At 37.6% G+C, this 21,819-nt stretch overlaps 1 protein-coding gene across 1 annotated transcript; it reads right to left on the minus strand.

Moving 5' to 3' along the window:
• Nucleotides 1–489: 489 nt before the first annotated feature.
• SH2D1A (SH2 domain containing 1A) lies at nt 490–21,227 on the minus strand. The gene is made up of 4 exons (XM_037040338.1): nt 20,880–21,227; nt 7,398–7,461; nt 2,373–2,514; nt 490–786 (listed from the first exon to the last, which is right to left on the minus strand). The coding sequence occupies exons 1-4, from the start codon at nt 21,014–21,016 to the stop codon at nt 746–748; spliced, it is 384 nt and encodes a 127-aa protein (XP_036896233.1). The 5' UTR covers nt 21,017–21,227; the 3' UTR covers nt 490–745.
• Nucleotides 21,228–21,819: the final 592 nt, after the last annotated feature.

Consider the following 21,819-nt stretch of genomic DNA (forward strand, 5'->3'; position numbering starts at 1 on the left):
AACTGGGGCTGACACAGGTAAATGAAAAGAAGGCAAGTCCACTTCATCAGATTCACAATGTAATTTCAAATCCTGTAGCATCAACTATAATAAACATTTAGGACATATCTTAAATTATGAGATTTTTTAACTCCAGCTTGGTCTGTGGGTTTTACGCTCCAACATCAGAGCACTAGGCAAAAAGGTAGCTTTTGGAATTAAACAGAAATTGTTCACTCTTTATCTAGTACTTGTTTTAGCCCACAATGGACAGCTTTATAAATCCCAAAGGAGCCTACAACACAATAGCCAGCAGAGAGCAGAATATCTAATGCAGAACCGCACATGACAAAGAGGAGGGGCATGGACCAGCTGCCTGCCATATAAATTAAGGAAGACATTTCAAAATCAGTAGGTATCAAATAATATTTCACTAGAAATGGTGCTTTTGAGAAAAACTGACGATTGTTTTTATTTATATTTGCCAAGAATTAACACTAATCTTTTGTGAAGTATCATGTTTTCCATCTGCAAATAAAATAACTGAAAATAACCTGTGGAATGACTTTTTCCCAATCCTCATTTCAAAGCTCCTCATTATCCAGAAAGTCCATTTCTGCTTTAACACCGTGTTAGATGCTTCTATTACAGGGCTAAGATGGTACTAGAAATGCATTTGTAGCTCACTGAACTGTATTATCTACTATATATAAAACAGCATATATTTAAATTATTGAAAATAAAGTACAAGGTGTTTTATCTTTCTTCACGGCGCTTTCAAGAAGACATCAGGATCTCCCCTTCTCCCTAAAGAAAAATAATAACAAAAATCAAGGAAAGATAAACTTACAAGCGATTGAAATTACTAGTTAACTCAAATTTATAATCATAAAATTTCCAGCTGCATAAAGCTCACACAAACACAATGATATAGCTCAAGGAACTAGTATTTAAAATTGAGTTATAAACAATGGAATACTCAGCAGAAAGGAACAATTAGCCAACTTTGTAAGTTGGAGTTCTATTTCCATTTCTATTATTCATTAATTTAATTTACCACTTGAGTCTAATTGTCAGTTTGTGCTTAAGCCTAGGTCCCTATCCAAAAAAAAAAAAAAAAGGATATAACAACTCATTTTCTTTTACCACAGATACTTATTGTTGCAATCAGGCATATCTCCTTCTTCCAAACAAATGATTAACCCCTTTCAAAAGATGAGGGAACAATTACGTATCTAATGGCCCCAGACATTGGCTAGTATTTAGTCGTTAGCTTGACCCATGCACTAAAATAGCTTTGCTCAGGGGATGTAACAATTCATGCCTGTGGAATAATAAAGTCAACTAATTTCATTTCCTTTGCTACAATAAAGTTTCATTAACTCCAGCACCACAAATTCAGAAACCAGGATCACATGGACCAGGCTAATATTAGCTTCTCCCTCCCTGAAGGGAAAAATATAGTTTACTAAGCAGAAGTGAAGGACACCCAGGTGCTCCCTGAGCGTTCCATCTTGAACATCATTTGGTTCTGAATTAGTGAAATGAAATGGTGCTTATGTATTGACAAAAGAGAATGGGGAGGACAAGATGGAATGAGAGAGGTCAAATATTGTGGGCCCATAGAATTTTTTTACATTCTTGCAGGGTTTTGTTTATTTTTTACTATAAATTTTTTATCTTTAAATTACAGTTTACATTCCACATTATTTCATACTAGTTTTATTAAAAGTTTATAGTACAGCATATTTAAATCAAAACATGAGAATAATCCCCACGCCTCTCATGTGATGTGTTGGCTCCATGTACTTTCTCATTGCATTTTTCTCATGGTACTTCCTGTAACAATATGTTCATGAACAGGTTGACTCATAAACTGACCTTCCAGACCCTGTCAAAATTAACAGTAGGATGGGGATCTGGGAGGAGAAAGCAAAGAGGAATGAGAAGTACACACTTGCAGTTGCAAAAGAAATTATGGGAATGTAAAGTACAGCATAGGGAACACAGTCAAAAATACTGTAGTAGCTAGTATGATGTCACATGGATACTAGATTTATTGTGGTGATCACTTCATAAGTTAATTCATGTTGAATCACTATGTTGCACACCTTAAACTAATGTAATGCTGTAGGTCAAACTGCAATTAAAACAAATCTTTAAAAATTAACAGTAGACCTGGCTGGCGTAGCTCAGTGGATTGAGCGCAGGCCTGTGAACCAAGGGATCGTGGTTCGATTCCCAGTCAGGGCACATGCCTGGGTTGCAGGCCAGTTCCCAGTGGAGGACACATGAGAGGCAACCATACATTGATACTTCTCTCCCTCTCTCCTTCCCTTCCCCTCAAAAGATAAATAAACAAGATCTTTAAAAAAATTAACAGTGAACCATACCTGTAGTCCCTTGTGTACTTCTACCTGAGGACTTCTCAACTGGATACTGCAGTGGTATTACAATGCCTTGATCTGGCTTCTGAAATGCTGAAATGAGATTTTTTATTTTCCGGAAAAATCTTTTATGAACTCCAGGTGCTGTCTGGAAAATAAAAGGCCAAGCAAATTATTCACCTACATCATAATGATATGAAAAGCCCTGCAAAATGCATGAGAGATGCTTAGAGAGGTAACATTTGTGTAACTTGTTCAAATATTTGAAAACATAAAAAAGAAGAAAAAACATCCCAGAAGACTTTACTTAGGTTGGCTGAATTTCACTGCAAGAGGAGCTAATAAGCTATCATTTCAGTTCTCCCAAGGGTGGTATTAGTTTGTACAACCTCTTGGTCATTGCCTTGCCCTTCCTGCCTGCTACCCATCATACATCCCGAACCTCTAAGGGTACACAGGCCATTACCCACAATGAATTCACCAACTTAGAAGATGCAGTTAAACACAGGAAAAACACAGATTCTACAGGTCATTAACAAAAAGCCTGAAGAACAATGATGACAACAACAAAAACAGTGCCAGCGACAACATATCCTCCCTGTCATCGTCACACAATAGAAGATGCTACACAGGACATTAAAATTGACTGTTATGATACACGCAGTGCATGGCTAGTTAGTCCTTATATGCTTGCCTCTCAACATGTCCTGCCTCATCCTCCACATTACATTTTTTCCTCCTTGGGAAAGTTCTATATTCTCCCGAACATTACTCTCTCCATTTAACACTTCACCGTGACAAAGTTTCATCTATGACACAAAAGTAAAAGACTATATAAGGTCACCCTTATTTATTTGTTTGTTTTTGAAGAGATCATTATTTGCAAGTGACTATTAAAATGTATTCCTTTCCTGACATCAATTCTCTTGCGAAGACACAGCTTGAAATCAATAACAATTTCCTGCAAAGGCTTATGAGCCAAGCTTTAGGCAGCAGCTCAAAAGTGTCATTTTACATGAAATAAAATAGTATTGCTATAAGCAATGGAACAATCAGTAGTTTTTTTTAGAAAGCTGTTTTTCAGCTATTCCATCTGGAAGATTTTTGAGGTGGGAGTTGTTTGTTAGCATGTAATGAGAAAACATGAAGGCTGGCACACAGACTTCTGCCAAACAGACTAAAAGCTGAAGCTAGTACACTGTCAGTAGTAACTCTCGGTCATTTCCTACATTGGGGTGAGTAACTTTTCATTGAGAGCAGTGGCAAAGTTCTTTTGAGCTTTGAATTCATAAGTGTCCACTCATAGGCTCACACAGCTCGGAGCATCAGTAGCTATAGAGAATAGACCCTTCTCGCACTCAGCTCCACCCCTATGGTAAAAACACCTTCCCAGAACTCTACCTCATCCAAAATAACATGGCCATTCTTACAGGGGTCCAATCAGCTCTTCAGCTACAAGATAAAATCTGCAAATTGCAAAGGCAGAGTGTAGGCACAAAATAACTCCTTATAGCTTCCTTAGAGCCCCATTTTCAAAGCACTTTACCATTTCTTGCCCCTACTAGTTCCTCAGAGGTGGGCAGTTATTGGTTGATTTTGGTTAGTCCAGTTCGACAGATTAAAAAATGGAAATACAAAGAGATAATTCAGCTTGCCCAAGGTCCCACAGATGACCAGAGACGAAACTGCCTCGAGATCCCAGGACCTAGTCTCTTGCCTCAGATCAACACTCAACCAAATAGACTGTAGTGAAGTTAGAATCACCAGTCATAAGAGGAACTATACACTCCCCCAGGGTGGAAAGATTTCAAACCACACATCTTCTTAGCTGTTCTTGTGGCTTGTAAAACGATTTATCAACAAAAGCAACTTTTTTATGGGGACTTACAAACAGTTAACATCTGATTATCCACACTAACAGAGAGAAATAACAGCACTGGATGTACAAAAACAATTTCAATTTGGGAAGAATGCTTCATTGGCAAATGGCTGATCTCATTTATAGTACTTTGCTTAGGTTAGTAAGTAAAATTATTTAGCATCTACTGGTGTACTTATGATCAAACATCCAGAAAAGCCCAAAGGCACTAAAGTTAGCAAGGAGGAGGTTAGTATAGTCACCTCAATGTACTGCTGGCAATGCACACATTAATAAATGATAGGTGACTGTAGAGTTCTCTGAATTAACAATAGAGCCAAATTTGACTCTGAATCACATGAGAAAAGTTAATACACTAGGCAATGATAAAACGTAAAAGCCTATCGAAAACTAGAAATTCAAATGAATATTTGTCTTTCACAATTCAGTGGACTCAGTGTTCAATTTTTTCCCATTCTTTGAAACAAATCTCACACTCATCTAGATTTCTTGCACAATCTTTGCACAGCAGCTGGAGCACCACTGCCATGATTTTTCCTGCAGTGTGGAACTACAGTATCGCTCCAAAAGCACTGTAAATATCTCTCACTTGCCCAATTTTGAAAATACATTTGCCACAAGAATTGCAACACTGACAACTCCCATCCTGTCACTGAACTCAGCTATTGTGTAAATCTTCACATTTTCTATATTGCTATCTCTTAGTTATCCATGGAAACATGTGTTGGATCACAGCTGGTCTTCAATATGCTCTAGAGAAGTTTCTTCCAGTCAGGTGATATGAGCTCTGGGAATACACACTAGTTTAATATCCACCTTAGCAAAAAACACCACTGAGAAGGCAAATTTAACAGACAGAAGAAACGCAATGTGCATTGCAAAAATAAATTTAAAGAGTTCTTTTTAAAGCTGTTTTCCCTTTGGAGAAAACATGCCAATCTTCTGCTCTCTTGGTGCAGAGAATTACATTATTACATAAACAGGGTCAAAACAGACAACTGCATGAAACAGTATTAATGTTCAATAAATCCTCTCTTCCTTACATGATCACAAGCATGTAACAATCTGCATATGATGTTACACTTGAAATGAAAGAAAACAAGTCTGAAGGCAAGATTAGCTAATCCCGAACCATTTAAGATCCTTCCCATAAAGAATATTGGTCAGCAGCTGAAGGCTACTCCTCTAGTGAGAAGAGCTATTTCAGGGCAAATTACATACAAATATATGTGTAGATATATACAACTCTTCATCATAACAAATGAAGTTTAATTTCTTAGTTAATCATCTCTGCAGTAATGCAGAGAATTTTTTACATAAACTAGTATAAATAGTTTGATTCAGAAATAGTATGAATTTTCCTTTAATTAGTATTGCAATGTTAATTATCCTGATATAAAGCAACAGTGTGTTCGGAAACTTGCCCCAATTCATCTCACCAGTTCAAAACATTTGTAATCTGCAATTTGTGCTTTCTGGTGTACTGATAAATTGGTAAAAATTAGAGCTATTTCAATTTGTTTTAAATCTAGGATTTAGAGTTTCTTAAATACATAGTGATTGAGTTATTAATAGAGATTGATAGTAGCATTTCTGTTTTCAAACAGCTCATAATGAAGCACTCTCATTATAAAAATAGGCTGTTTTAAAGAGTCAGATATCAGAGAAGGCATTTGAGGTCAAAAGTCTCAGTTGTAGAGACCTCTATGTTGGTAATATATAATATACTTCCCTCATGCGTAGAAATATACTCATTCTACAGGCATTTCTTGTAATGATACAGTGACTTTCAAATGTTTTCAAAGTCATCAGAACCCATTTTTCTAATGATATCTTACTCAGGGCTCTAGTTGATAAGCACAATAAAAGAGAACTGCTCCGATTAAAGACAAACTAAAGACCCCAAAGCACATCTGTGTAGGTTCTTCTCTGCCTCTGCAAACCTCCAGGCAAACCCAATGCACCCGGGTAGAGGAATATTACGATTTTGCAGAGCATAGCTTAAAAACCACTGCAATGTTCCCTCTATCTCTAGTCCACCTCTCCATGTTCTTCCCACTTGGCTCATCTAGGAATCTTGCCTTCACACAAAGCAGCCCTGCTTACCCTAATACTTGAAAATCCCTCTCTTCTTTGAACTCCTACAGTAATCAAGGTAGGAGTTGTAATCATGATTACACACAATGATATCGATGTGTATATCCATCACTCTCAATGTGGGCGAGTTCACATTTCTGAGGGCTTACTATGTTCTAGGTCCTGTGCCTAAGAGCTTTCTTTATATGCATTATCGCACTTAATCTTCAAAATGAGCCCTATAAATAAGGAACTAGTTTTAGGCTCACTCTACGGATGAAGAAACTGGTTCAAAGAAACGTTAAGTAACCTGCCCAAGGTCACAGCCCTATCAGGGAGGACAGTGGACCTGATCTGGCACCTAGATCCACCTGACAGCAAAGTTCAGGCCCTCACATGGCTATTTAATTCATGTTGTATCTCCTCAAGAGTGTTATAAGCTTTTAGAAAATAATCCCCAATAGCACCAACACTTATATTAGTACCATTCACTAACTAATAGCTGATTTAATTATTTTACACATTTCATATGCTTTCTAAAATTTTACATATTTTTCAAATGCTTTCTAAAAGTTTGACACAATCTTGCAACTTTTAAAAAAAATCTTTTCCCCAAGGTGACACCACTCTATATAATGGTGGTTGAACAGAACTGGCACCAAAATTCTCTAATGCCTTCTTTTTAAATTTTTATTTATTTATTTTTAGAGAGAGGGGAAGAGAGGGAGGAAGGGAGAGAAACATTGATGCGTGAGAAATACTGGTGCATCCATTAGTTGCCTCTCGCAGGCCCCCAACTGGGGACCTGGCCTGCAACCCAGGCACGTGCCCCTACTGAGAATCAAACCGGCTACCTTTTAGATCACAGGCCAGCACTCAATCCACTGAGCCACACCATCTAGGGCTTTAAAAGCTTCTTAATGATCCATGAACAATTTTGGATTGGAGCTTTAGTGATATGAATCTCAAGAATACTTGGGGAATGTAGAATTTGACAGCTCTTTTATAAAACCAGCCTAAATTTCAAAGACCTCCTGGATACCCACAGAAGTAAAAAATAAATAAAAAAGCTATACCTCAGCACTCCAAGAACCTGTTTCTGTCTGGGACACTCGGTATGTATAAATGTAACCTTGATACCTGTGAAAGAATAAACTCCATTACTGAAAAATTCCAAAAGAACAAACAGATGCTCTCAGTTTGAGCTTAAATATCACATATAAGTGTTACATATACTGGGACACACATATATGGCACCATGAATTCATAGGAAGAAAAACCGGGGGAATCTAACTGTCTTGTGTATTATATCCAGCTAATCATGGTTTCCAGTAAGCCTTCTTTATGTTTTCTTTTTTAAAAATATGTGGGAGCTCAGATTTCTAAAGTTATGTCTAATTGAACAGGAAGAAACTTAGAGACCTGTTGTGACTGGTAAAAATCGTGAATTATTAAATAAGTTTAATTAAGTGTAGTCTGTTTATTTTTAAGCACATATAGAGCCTTAAAGTGAAAACATTTCTCCAGAACAAGGTACTGTCAGGGCCACTTAAAATAATAGTAATAATAATATTAATTATAAATATAATAAATACAATACTATATTCCTATATTACCATTACTGTTACTTTATAGCATATTATAAATTAGTAATAACAGCAATTTGAATTAAAAAGAAGTCCTGCTAAACAACTTGAAAACAGCTTGTCCTTTCAGATGGGATAAATATTCTCCCTCATTACTCAGTGTGTATGCATATTGTATATCTATATATTTGATTTCTACTACATACCAAGAGTTTCATACGCTGTATTAGTTTGCTCATGCCGCCATAGCAACATACCATAGACTGGGTGGCTTAAACAAAAGAAATTGATTTTTCTCACAGTTTTGGAGGTTGGAAGTCCAAGATCAAGGTGCCAACAATGTAGCTTTTATTCTGAGGCTTCTTCTTTTGGTTTGTAGTCAGCCACCTTCTTGCTCTGTGCTCACTAGACCACTTTGTGTTTGAGCGTGGAGAGAATGATCTCTGTCTCTTTTTCTTCTTATAAGGCCACCAATCTTATTGGATTAAGGCCCCACCATTATGACCTCATTTGACCTTAAATACATTCTAAAGACCCATCTCCAGATACATCTACACTGGGAGTCAGGCTGCAACATACAAATTTGTGGGGGACATGATTCAGTTCACAGCATCCACCGCTGGTGCCCCCAAATTCATGTTCTTCTCACGTGCATGCAAAATACATTCATTCTGTCCCAACAGCCTGCAAAGTCTTAACTCATTCCAGCATCAACTCTAAAGTCCAAAGTTTTATCTAAATGTCATCTAATCAGATTTGGGTGAGACTCAGAATATGAGTCATCCTGTAACAAAATTCCTCTCCAGATGTGAACCTATGGAACCAGACAAGTTTTGTGCTTTCAAAATATAATGGTGAGAGAGACATAAGATAGACATCCCTATTCTAATACGGAGAAATAGGAAGGAAAAAAAAGTCACCGGTCCCAAGCAAGTCCAAAACCTCATCAGGCGAATTGCTTGAGAATTAATCTTCTTGGGTTGATACTCTGCCCTACAGGCACACAGGGTGGCACTGTCACCCCCATAGCTCTGGGGGTTGGCCCTGCCCACTCAGCTCAGTTTGGTTCTGATCCCACCTTTAAAACCTATCTGGGAACAGACTCACCACCCTGGGCCTGTGGCAGAAGTGGTATCCCTGATGATCTCTGAATCGCAGTCAGGGCCGTTCTTCCCTTTCCTTGAAAGATAAAGCATATCTGCCATCAAATTGCTCTATTGTCCTGCCCTACTCCTTGTGGTCCAAACTGACAGTGTCTCTGAGGCCTTGTCCCAAACTCCCTTCCTGGTTTCTGCTGAGGTGGTGGTTAACATCATGAGTAATCTCCTTAAGGAGTGATTATCTGGCCGAACCCTTGGTGTTCTCTCCAGAAGAAGCTTCTTTATTTTTTGTCATAAGGGTGTGCTGAAAATTTTCCAAATCTTTAACTTCTGGTTTCTTTTTGTTTATCAGTTCTTTCTTGAATTCATCGGTCTGCCTTTGCATTTTACTATAAGTAGTGAGGAGGAACCAAGGCACCCCTTCAACACTTCACTTAGAAATTTCTCCTGCTAAATATCCAATTTACAAGTTCTACCTTCCACAAAAGGTGAGAACACAACTCAGCTAAGTTCTTTGCCATTTATAACGAGCATGTCCTTTCCTCCAGTTTTCAATAACATGTTCCTTATTTCTATCTGAGAACTCATCAGAAGGAATTTTAACATGCACAGCTCCACCAGCATTCTGTTCATGGCAATGTAGGCTTTTCTTAGTGTTTACCTCAAAAACTCCTCTAGCCTCTACCCATGGCCCAGTGCCAAAGCCACTTCCACATTTTTAGGGGTTTGTTACAGCAGCATCGTACTTCTTGATACCAAAATTTGTATTAGTCTGCTCAGGTTGCCATAGCAAAATGACTGAAACAGAAGAAATTTGTTCTCTCAAAGTTCTGGAGGCTGGAAGTGCAAGATCAGGGTGTCAGCAATATAGGTTTTATTCTAAGGCTTCTTCTCCTGGCTTGTGCTCACAGGAACCTCTTATTTGTGTATCAGCGTGGAGAAAGATCTCTCTTCCACTTCATATTATAAGACCACCCATCTTCTTGGATTAGGGCCCCACCCATATGACCTCATTTAATATTAATTGCTTACTGAAGTCCCTATCTCCAAACACAGTCACATCGGGAGTTAGGGCTTCAACATATGAATTTGACAGGAACACAATTTAATCCATAGTACGTGTATTATCTCTTTTGGACCCCCCAACAGTTTTCTCATATCGTGAAATTCATTTTACAGATGAGGGAACTGAGACCTTGAGAAGTTAAATAACCAAAACCACAGTAGAGATCAAGCAGTAGAGAAGAATTTCAATCAGGTTTATTTAACTCTATAGTCCCAGCTCTTAATACATGGACTTAATTTGCCTAATAGATTTTACTTCACATAAAAGTAAAGTAAGCTTTATGCTGAATTATTTCAAATTATGAATCCAAATCTGGATCAACAGAGTTTTAAGGTATTTTGTGATTGTTATTCTTAGGCACAAATTTGGGCCAATATAGATCTTTGGTTAGAATACATGCTGAATTAAGATTAAAATAAATGTGTTTAAACCTAAAAGAACAAATGATTCTAAAGCATTCTAAACAGAAGGTCATCCTTAAGTAACTGGCCTCATTTACCATTAACCACCTTTAAAACTAAGTCTTTAAATATGTGGATTAAATTACTATATATTTAATCAATACCCATCAGTACTGATTACCTACGGGACAAAAGAACCCCACTTTAATCAAGTTCATACTACTTGTAAACCTTCCCACTCCCCAAAAAGATCAATTGAATTGCTGGTGTGATTACAAGCAATGTTTTATTTTTGTTACAGAGGTTTGTCAGAACACTTAGATCATATATAAAATAGGTTGATATATGCCTATGTGGAATATGCTAAATAAATATAAAATATTACATTGTTAAAGTCCTTTGTTTTTCTAAGCGATTGAAATCTACCTCAAAGCCCACTGATTTCAGTAAGCACTCCACAGGGAACAAGGCAAGAGCTTTGTTTTCCATTTTTCACCATGGGAACTCAAATGTAAGGCTTGAAGTGATTACCTTAAGTCACACGGCAAAATGGAGATATAAGCAGGGAAATGGGTCCTTAGGTCTATTTTCCCTCTGGGAAGTGATTAATGACAATAATTCAGTACCATTAAAGGTGATGAGGAAAGGTATTATTTAAAAATCTCAGCAAAAATGAAAGCAAAATTCTAAGTAACTGGTTTTCCACTTTCTAAAACAGTGGGTCTCTTAAAAATACAATGAATCTATCTCCCTACTATCATTCAGCCTCATGTAGTCAAAATAAATGAGTCTTGTTTTGAAAATTGTTTCCTAACGAATCTGATCTTATCTCACTTTCAGTTAAGCAGCAGGAACTCGAGTACCACTTCAAAAGTCCTTACCTCCTTCAGTCTCTGAACAACCTGGTGTCAGTGACACATAAAATTTCTTGTGATTAACTCATCTAATATTAACAATTTCCTACTCCCCAACACCTCAAATTTCTGAATGAGCAAAATTCTTTCACCGTTTACATAAGCCAGCAGTTCATCTCTTCCACTTTCAACTTGCTGAAGTAACTGACCAAGGAGGGATCTCCTATAGTCAACTCCAACTATCCTACGGCATAGATGGAAGAGACCTAAAACAGTGAGATTCCAATTATGTTCCCATGGTAACACCATTGGTATCATTTAGGTGCTTGTTGGAAATGTGGAATCCAGGCCCTACCCCAGATCTGATGGATTAAAGTCTGCATTTTAACAAGATTTTCAGTGTGGAGAAAAGGGAACCCTAGTACACTGCTGGTGGGAATGCAAATTGGCACAGCCACTGTGGAAAACAGTATGGAATTTCCTCAGAAAACCAAAAATGGAGCTGCCTTTTGATTGAGAAATTTCACTACTGGGATTATACCTTAAGAACCCTAAAACACCAATTCAGAGGAACCTATGCACCCCAATGTTCACAGCAGCACAATTTACAGTAGCCAAGTGAGGGAAGCAACCTAAGTGCCCATCAGTAAATGAATGGATCAAAAAACAGTGGTACATATACACAATGGAATTCTATGCAGCAGAAAGAAAGAAGGAGCTCCTACCCTTGGCAACAGCATGGATGGAACTGGAGAGCATTATGCTACGTGAAATGAGCCAGGTGGTGAAAGACAAATACCATATGATCTCACTTATAAGTGGAACCTAATCAACAAAACAAACAAACAAGCAAAATAGAACCAGAGACATCAAAATAAAGACCAAACTGACAGTGACTAGAGGACAGGAGAGAAGGTAATAGTGTGGGGGAGGGGAAAGGCCAAATCAAGGAGCATGTACAAAGGACCCATGGTAATGAACAATGGGGTGGGGGTTGTCTTTGGCAGCAGGGGTTGGACAGGGCAGGGAGAGCAACGGTGGGTAGGAAAATGGGAACACCTGTAACTGAACAATAAAAAAAAAGATTTCCAGTGGACCTCTAAGAATATTAAAGTGACTAAAATGCAAAGAGAATACCCACACCTCATTGGGAATATTCATAGCAATTTTTCCAGTCAGCCTGGCTCCTGTCATTCACCCAGGACACTTCTGTGTCATCAGAGTCATCAGTTTATGATTTAAGAATGCAACTTTATTTAAATATATGCTGAAGCTTTTTCAATTTTTCAGCTCATAAAGCAGTGTTTCTGAAGCATTTATTCTAGTTTCCCCAATAAGATTTCATAGTTTTGTTTCCTGTAGCTTTTATTATGAAAAAATAGTTTATAATACAAAATTCAACTAAAGTATTGAATGTGGTTTTTTCAAACTATGCATACTCTCTCCCTGTCCAGTGAAAAATCACTGTTATAGCAAATAAATTAGCAAATTAGTAACAAGAGCTATAAAATTGTGCATATATTTGACCTAATAGCCTTGAGTATCTTCATACACTCCAAGCAATCAAAAGGCAAAAGCAATTTCACAAAGATTTTCATGGTAGTTCTACTTTAATAGTGAAACAAATGGAATTCACCTAAGTATTCCCAAATAAGAAATGTTACTCAAAATAGAAAATGGTAGTAGAAAGAATAGTTCAAAATTATAGTGAAATCCAAAGGAATTACAGCCCTGTATTTTTTGAAACAATTTTAAGCACATGGTCTATGTTGATATAAAATGATAATATGTGAAAAAAGTGGACACCAGGAGATGACACTGTGATTACAACTGTTCAAAACGATCTGTTCTTGTATGCATATAAACTAGAAGTAAATTTAAACTAATATAAATGTGTCATTATATTCATTTTCCCTATAAATTACATAAGTGACTAATAACATTTTTTTTTAAAAAAGCAAACTTACCACTTGGAGCTTTACAAATCTAGCCTATGCAAGTCACAAATCAGAAAAATATTATTCATTTTTTTAAATGTTATAATTTTTTTCAGGATTATCTTTCCCATGACTCCTTCCATTAATACAAACAAACCAAGAATGTAGTTCGATCATAACTTTCTTCACCTATCAAACCCTTTGTCAGACTTGTTAATAAGGCTGGAATTTAAATGTTATCATGGAAAAAATCTTGGAAATGAATAATTGGTGGAAAACAGTAGAGTTTTTTGTTGTTGCTGTTAATTTTCTTGAGTAATATTTTACACTTTAATGATCACAAAGCATATGTTGTTGATTCAGTCCCTGCTGATATTAAAATTTGCCTTTTTCTCCTCAAAAGTGGTCCCCAACTCTTTAAAACGTGTCCTGGTTAGAAATGGATGAGAAGAAAGCAACATGACTTATTTCTTATTTTCTCAAAGGGTCAGTGTTGGGGACAAATTTTGATGTAGAACAGACAAAACCACATCAATTCCTTCTTTATACCACTTCAAGCACTATAGAAAAGAAAAGGATTAGCTATGTCTGACTTCTTCATGACACTGCAAAGAGAGCAAGCTCATGTCCATGCTGTCTTTGTCTACATAAACTAATGCTATGTGCAAAGTTTAAGGCACAATTATAATGTGATGAATTGTTTAACAAATATTCAGAACTTGTATATCCAGAGAAACGGTATCTGATACAAAGCCATCATTATTGATACCATACTCTGATTCAAGAAGTTTTTTGACTTCCTATGGCCTAATCTCCATTCTTTAAGAGTGATTTTGAATTTTCAGAACTGCCAAAAGGCATTCAGCTTCAAGTCTAATGGTAAAACTACACAACACCAGTTTCGATAAATTGTGACAATAAATATAATCTCTTCTCCTGAGCTGCCGCATAGCATTCTATTTATGTGCTCCTGTGATGGTATAACTTTGTATTACAATTATTTATAGTAAGAAATATCTGCTACATGTTAACTTTATAAATATTAACTCATGCAATAATCCTCATAAACAACCCTATGAGGTACGTACCATCCCCCTTTTCACAGATAAGAATCCTGAGACATGGTAAGTCTAAGTTACTTGTCCAAGGTAAAAGAGCCACTCAAAGGCCACAGTTGGATGCATACCCAAAGAATCTGGCTGGCAGATCTGGCCTCTCTCTTATATCAGGGAAAATGAATTAACAAACTGGTCTTAAGGTAAATCCAAGACACAGTTCTGGAAATGGAGGAAGTCTGCTTGGCCTTTAGGCTGCAGGTGTACACTGAGGGGAAGGGAGCAGAGGGGACTGAAGGGAAGAGGCCAAGAGGGGAGATCTCAAAAGAGGTCAACCCAGACATCCACTTTCCTTAAACTAAATGCCATCTTCAGAGTAATACTGCAACGTCAGTTTTATAATGTCAATCAGACTCAGCACTTCATTTGCCGGCCTGTGAATTGTCCATTTAGTGGTCTATATGTTGCAAATTTCATCCTAAGCTAGCCTTCAGGTTTGCTCTGCCATTAATACATTGTACTCAGATAATCCAAAATAATTTTCATATTGACACCAAATCACATACACAATTGTATTCAAAAACTTTAAATTATAATTTCTCGTTCTTTCAAGTTTTTTGCCACACTGTTCCTCTCTGTTATAACTGATAAGTTGAAATTTTATTTTGTCACCTCTCCCTCCCCCATTTCTCCAGTTAAATTGATAGGCACTTTATTCCCTTTATTCCTAGTCATCCTTTAAATCTTCAAAGACAAAAAGATAATTATCTTTTTACCTAAGAATATATATGTCAAATGACTTCATTATGTGTCCTTGATGCTAAAGACTGTAACAGCATTTCTTCTTTCAAATCTCTCGTCAGATAAGTAGCAAACAAAGTCAGATATGTACAGAAGGATGCTAATTACGGAAATATACTATTTCTTCAAACTAAGTATTTTAAATATTTTAAACTAGTTTTTCCTTTTTTGCTACCAAACTATCCCAGTGGGCACTTAGGACTTTCCCAATGGCTATCTGCAGTGACGGGGAGGAGGAAAGACGTGTGGGAGCTCCTATGCACCTAGGGAAAAGAAACTTGCTATATCTTAAAAACCAAAAGAATAAAATAAAATGACAACTATTTGCATTAATAACAATATTTTGTATACTACAGGAATACACAAAAAAACACATAGAGTCAATAGTTTTCCTATACAACAGAAAATATAGTGGAAGAAGATTCCACTTACAATAGAGACAAAAAATCAGCACATTCATACACATGATAACTAGAAATAAACTTAACAAATATGTGCAAGACCTATGGGAAGAAAACTACAAAACTTTGTTGATGGATGTAAATTAATAAATCAAGAGATATATCAGGTTTTGGGATAGGAAGACTAAATTCTTTAAGAAGACGATTACTCCTTAATTTATTGAGTTTAATGTAATCCCAATGGAAATTTTTTTATTTAACAAAGTTATTCTAGATTTCATGTTAAAGAACCAACAGATAAGAGTAGCAAATATTTTTCAATGCATTATAATATTATGATATGGGAGGGGCCCAAAACAAGTCTCCCCAGAAAGTGCCATCATGACATACAGATTATTTCCAGCTAAAAATAAAACCCCAAATTTTCAAGCAGTTTTTTAACTTCTTCCTTACATGCCTAAAGGAATGCAGATAGAAAAGCCTGAATGGGAAAGAGAACTTTGTCATGTTCACCTTAGCACATATGAACTAAGTGTGTCAGACGGGAGGATCCAAGCAATGTCTGTCTGTGAGATGCCCCTCTGAGTCCCATTGTTCTGGGTGGCTCAGCAAGAAACTGTTCACCACAGATTTGCTCTTTCTCCTCTACCTGTGAATTGCCTGCTTTCCCCTTGAAATCCCAGACCCCAGCCTCACTCTACTGAGGAATATAAACCTCAATGGCCCAATGTGTCCTTGGGCCTCCTGTTCTTATGGAATCCCTGTACGTACACATGCATCACAAATTTGGTCATTTTATCCTGTTAATCAGTCTCATGTTGATTGATTATTAGTCTGAGCAGAAGAATTTACAATGGTAGAAAAAAATTTTTTTTCTGTCCCCTCAATACAATAATGCTGGTAATACAATAATGCTGGTAATACATGAATAAATAGATCAGTTGAGCTACAGATTGCTGCAAAACAATAACTGTTACATGTAAGAATATAATCTATGGTAAAGGAGGCTAATAAATCAATAGGGAATTGAGGGTCTATTTATAAATTATATTGGGACAATTGTTAGCTATTTCAAAACAAAATCAAATTAGATCTTTTCTCCACACTAAAATAAAATTCTGAATGGAATTAAAGGGTTAAATATAAACTAATCAAACCATAAATTTAAAACAAAAACTGAAGTAAAGTTTTATGACGTCTCTGGAGGACAAAGAACTTTCTAGACTGGGAAGCAAACAAAGAAATCAAACACAAAGAAAATGAGTGACCAGCTTTGACCATACAGATGTTAATATTTTTTGTCTGTCAAAGAAACCTAATGGCAAACATCAAACTAAGAAAAGATACTTTCAACAGACCAAAGATTAGTGTATAAACACCCATAATGCATTAAGAAAAATACTAATATACAAATGGCTCAATGGGCAAAGTACACACAGAGCCAATTCATGAACAAAAAAACACAACAGCTTACCAAGCATATAAAAGACACTCTATCACCAACCAAAGAAATTTGAAATAGTGAGATACCAAATTTCACAGAGAAATTTTTTAAGGAATTCCCAAATGCAGGAAGGGTGTGATGAAATGGACATTCCTGTGCATTCCTCGTGAGCATATATATGAATTGGAAAGAATCATTTAGGAAAAAATATTTGGTGATCATGTATACATCAAGAATCCTAACTAGTCATGTTTTCTGACTTAGAAATTGCACATCTTTAAAACATATTATAAAGAAGTAATCACAATTACAAGGAAACCTTTATGGACTGAAATATGAATCATAATGGAATTTATAATTGAAAAAATGGAATTACTTGAATGTCTAAAATAGATGACTGGTTAAGGAAAATATAGTACATGCACTGTCTGGACTATCATGCAACCACTAAAAATAATGTTCAAAAATCATTCATAATAACATGATATATAAATGGAGTTTTTTCATGCAGAGTGGAAAACTCATCAGAATACAATATTGTAAGAGCATCCATGTGTTTACAAAGCAACTTTAAATTAAGATATAGAAGAAAAGACACTTCATTTTCAATAATAATTGTCTTTAGGTTTTATAACTACAGATGGTTTTCCCCTCATTCCCATTATCTACATGTTTCACATTTTCTATAATATGATTAGATATTAGGAAGGATTTTTAATGGACTTACTATACAAAAATCTAGAACTTATTTATTAAAAATAGTTAGAAGAACAACTTTTCACTTTAAATATGGGTGAGCAATCTTATAAATAGAAAACTTCTTTAGTACTTTATGAGATTCAATTTTCTAAAACTGAACAAGGCAAAAGAACATATCTTATGGCCATGACCGGGGGTTTAGAACTGGGGAAAAAAGTTTTAAACCATAGTTTACAGTTCGAAAGCACGTACAAGGTGCTATTCCTACAAAAAATATAGACTAGGAAGTGGGCGAGGGTACAGGGGGCATAACTGGTGATGGACAGAGACTTGACTTCGGGTAGTGAGCACACAATACAATATACAGATGATGTAGAATTGTACACCCGAACCTATATAACCAATGTCACCCCAATAAATTCAATTAAAAGGAAAAATACAGAAACTAAATATCAATAGAAACTTCTTGGACAATGGGAGTAATGAAAGATAGAATGAGAAACTATTCTGAGCAAACTGCACAATCACTGACCATTTGTTAGCTATCCCTTCTTGTTCGTGTGCATACGACTCCGTTTACATTGTTATTTCTTTTGCACATCATAAGCACACACGTTTTAGTTTAAGATGAGTCCACGGTTTATGTCAAAATGAAATGTCATTTTGTTACTATAGCATAGTACCAAAATAGGGAAGTGAGAGTTTTATATTGATCAAAAGGGACCCTTGGCTCAAAAAATTTCAGAAAGTGTCATAAAAGATAATGTAAATGTATCCTTGTGCCTTCCCTCAGCAGCTCAGTCTGGCAGCTGCCCTCTAAGACTTGGAGGCCCCAGTCTGCCCATCAAAAGATGCAAGGGGAACTCCCAACTTGCCTACTCTTTTCTGCCATTTCATAAGGAGGTTTGCATGGAAAACTAAGAATCATAAAAACTGCACTTATGCAAGATTCACATTGGGTGAAAACTGAAATGTTTGAGAATTTCCCACCTGCCTAAATTAATTACTTAGGTGATCCTTGCCTAGATGGGCAAAAGGGTAAATTTGTCCTTGTCTCTTGCATCTTTTACAAACAGCAATCTTATGTAGAAGGCTGGGAAAACATCATTATTTTTGTTTTGTAAATATTGAAAGCAAGACCCAGAATAGTTGAGTGACTTCCCCAGTGTTCCACACACTGGCTTCCTCATATCAGTCTGCTGTTTGCAGTAAAGAACAGTATTTGCTTTGACAGTTAATTCATTAATGTAAAAATATATACTGAGTTATATTCCATTCCAAGCTGTGTTCCTGGTGCAGGAGACAATGGTGCTACCCTCATGGAGTTTACATTTTACCAGGAGAGCCCAGGAATAAACAAGTAAACAAGCAAATGTCAAACAGTTTAAAGCCCAAGGATAAAGAGATACAGTGTAACAGGGACAGGAGAGGGCACTTATTTTAGATCAGGTAGTCAAGAGGCAGAAGGAGCAAAAAGTGCAAAGACCCCGAGTGGGGAGCATGCTTGGCAAGCTGGAGAAACAACAAAAGAGGCCAGTGTGGCTGAAGCCTTAAGCGAATCTTGCAACGTACGCTGTCCCCTGCTCTCCCTTTTCCTGCCCAAGTTTTTTTTTTTAACCTCTAGGTTAAGGGACCCATTATGTCAGCTTTGCTAAAGAAGCCCTTTTGTTGGTCCACTCCCTCTTCAATCTTCTTTTGATAAGGACGTAACCTAAGAATACTACTTGGTTTTCATTGACTTTCCCCAGTTTCCGCTTGGGAAAACAATAATATAAGCAAAACATAAAGATCTGAGTCCAAGAGCTTGAATAGCTTCCGTGTATTTCACTTGAAGCCTTTACAATAAATGCATTTGGCGTGGCCTCAGAGTTGCCACAAACATGGCTTGACCATTTAAAAAAATAAATAAATAAATAAATAATGAAAATCCTCTAGTACCAGCATCAGTGTAATCTTTTTTCACTGGCCCAGAGGTACTTTAAAACCTTGCAGTGTATCATTTGGTACTGAAAATACTACCAAACATTTTCCTTTGTCTACTTTCTGTCTAGAACCTACTGTGCAGAGCTGATGTTTTCATGGGTGTTTTTATTCTGCTAACAAAAAGTAATTCAGCTATATACTTCCTTAGACATGTTCCATGAGTGCTGAGAGAAATTGACTTAAAAATAATATAATAATAATAGGTTACATTCACAGAATATTTACTATGTCTCAAGTGCAGTGCTACATTTTTAACCTGTGTTATATCATTTAATCCTCACAATTCTATGATGTAGGTAGTAATGTTATACCTATTTTGTGGATAAGAAAACCAAAGAACTGAGAGGTTAACTTGCTGAAGTCACAAACCTAGCATTGGACTAGCACAGGATTAGGTCTCAGATCTACGTGACTCTGGAGCCCTGAAGCAAAGATGAAGTTGCGTCTGATTCAAAATGGGGCGTTAGACAAAGACAAGCCTAAGTGAAGGGCACAGCTGATTCATAACAAGGGTGTTTTCCCTCTGTGTCCTTCACAACTATTGTCTGTCCTCACTTTTATCAAGAAGGAATCCTGACCTCCCCCCCCCCAACACACACACATCTCTTCTAAAGGAAGCCAAGTAAGCAGGTTCAGAGAGGCAGTTTTGCTCACAAACGTTTCCCCTCTCAGCGTCCTACCTAACTGGAATTGCATTATTCAAGTAATACATTTAGTTTCTTAGCCTGCTTTCTCTCCCTGCATTTAATGGTCTTCCTTTGGAATGACACCTCCAAATTCATTTAAAGAGAGTTTGAAAGAAGTCTTTCCTCTTCTCAGGAGCTGCTGGCCCCAAATCTGGCCATTCCACCATCCCAGGGCTCCACCTCGCTGGCCTCTACTAGAGGTCAAAATCGAAGTCTGGATCCTGGGTCTTGCTCTGACCAAAGGTAAATTCTATGCTGTGTTTCCCTGCTCAAAAAGGTTTTCTCTATGTGTGCTCCAAAAGGTCCCGGGGAGGCCTTTCTGGTGATCTGGAGGCCCAGGAAGCAAAATCCCCAGTGAGGGGCCTAAGCCAAATCATGGTGCACCATGGACCTGGGATGCACCTGAGGAAGCCCATGAGACCATCGGGTGGGCAGTGGAGGCTGGGACCAGCTCCTGCCACCTGTGCATTGCCTGCCCCCACCACCCATGCCCACTGCCTGTGCCCACCCTCTGCAAGCCCCTGGCCCTGTAACAATGTACTCACAGCACACACAGGCAGTACACGCCTGGGACACTCTCACTGTCCCTCAGCAAATAGCTGCCATCCAGACCAGTGGCAAGCAGTAGTTTCTCCCCTGTCTCCCGGCTGATTTTGCCATGATAAACAGGCATCGCGTCCATGGCCTGTTAGACTCTTGGGCGGTCCAAGGTGTGGACCAGGAGAAAGATGTGGCTGCTGCTGCTGCTGCTGCTGCTGCTGCTGCTGCCGCTACTGGTGCTACCAGGCAGGAGTCAGTGAACCTGACTCCCGGTTTAGCCAGATGTGCAAAAAAGAGAAAGGAGCACCGGAACAACAGGATGTTGTCTACCTGCCTTAAAACCTCCTTCTCACACTTCAATTAAAACCAACTAAGCAATTTAGCAGCTTGGTTATTGCCACAGGGTTCCATCCCCTCCCCACCCACCCCGCCCCCAACACAGGGTTTATGTGGGAGAAGGACTACAATTAGAAGGTCCTTGCAAGTTTGGGCTGTACTACCAACACACACACAGGAATGCTTGCTAATGCTTCTGTTCTTGCAGTTTTCCCAGGGGCCACAAGGGATGACTGAGCTTAACTAGTCCCTGAAGAGGCTGATGATAGAGGCAAGTCGTACCCAGCCTTCATGTGGGGTAGAAACACACTGACAGAGAATGAAAGGGCCAAAACCTTTGAGATCGAAACACAGAATCTGTTGGTACTGTCAGTGTGCAATCACTACTGAACATACTCAGGAGGCTTCTACAGAATCAGAAGTAGCAAGTGAACAAGGGACTTGGGGCAATGCCTCATTTCCCTCCTCCTCCCCCTCCCCCCTTGCCAGTCTTCTTGAGCAATCTTGGTCCTAAGGAAATAGCAGTTTTTTTCTACTTTCTTGTCCAAGAACCCAGAGCGCTCATTGAGGTTCAAAAATTCGTCTATGTCCAAAGATGTTTCAGATTTA

This window comes from Sturnira hondurensis, unplaced genomic scaffold (assembly GCF_014824575.4).
Source record: "Sturnira hondurensis isolate 20B ecotype Veracruz unplaced genomic scaffold, ASM1482457v3 Scaffold0002633, whole genome shotgun sequence".
Lineage (NCBI taxonomy): Eukaryota > Metazoa > Chordata > Mammalia > Chiroptera > Phyllostomidae > Sturnira > Sturnira hondurensis.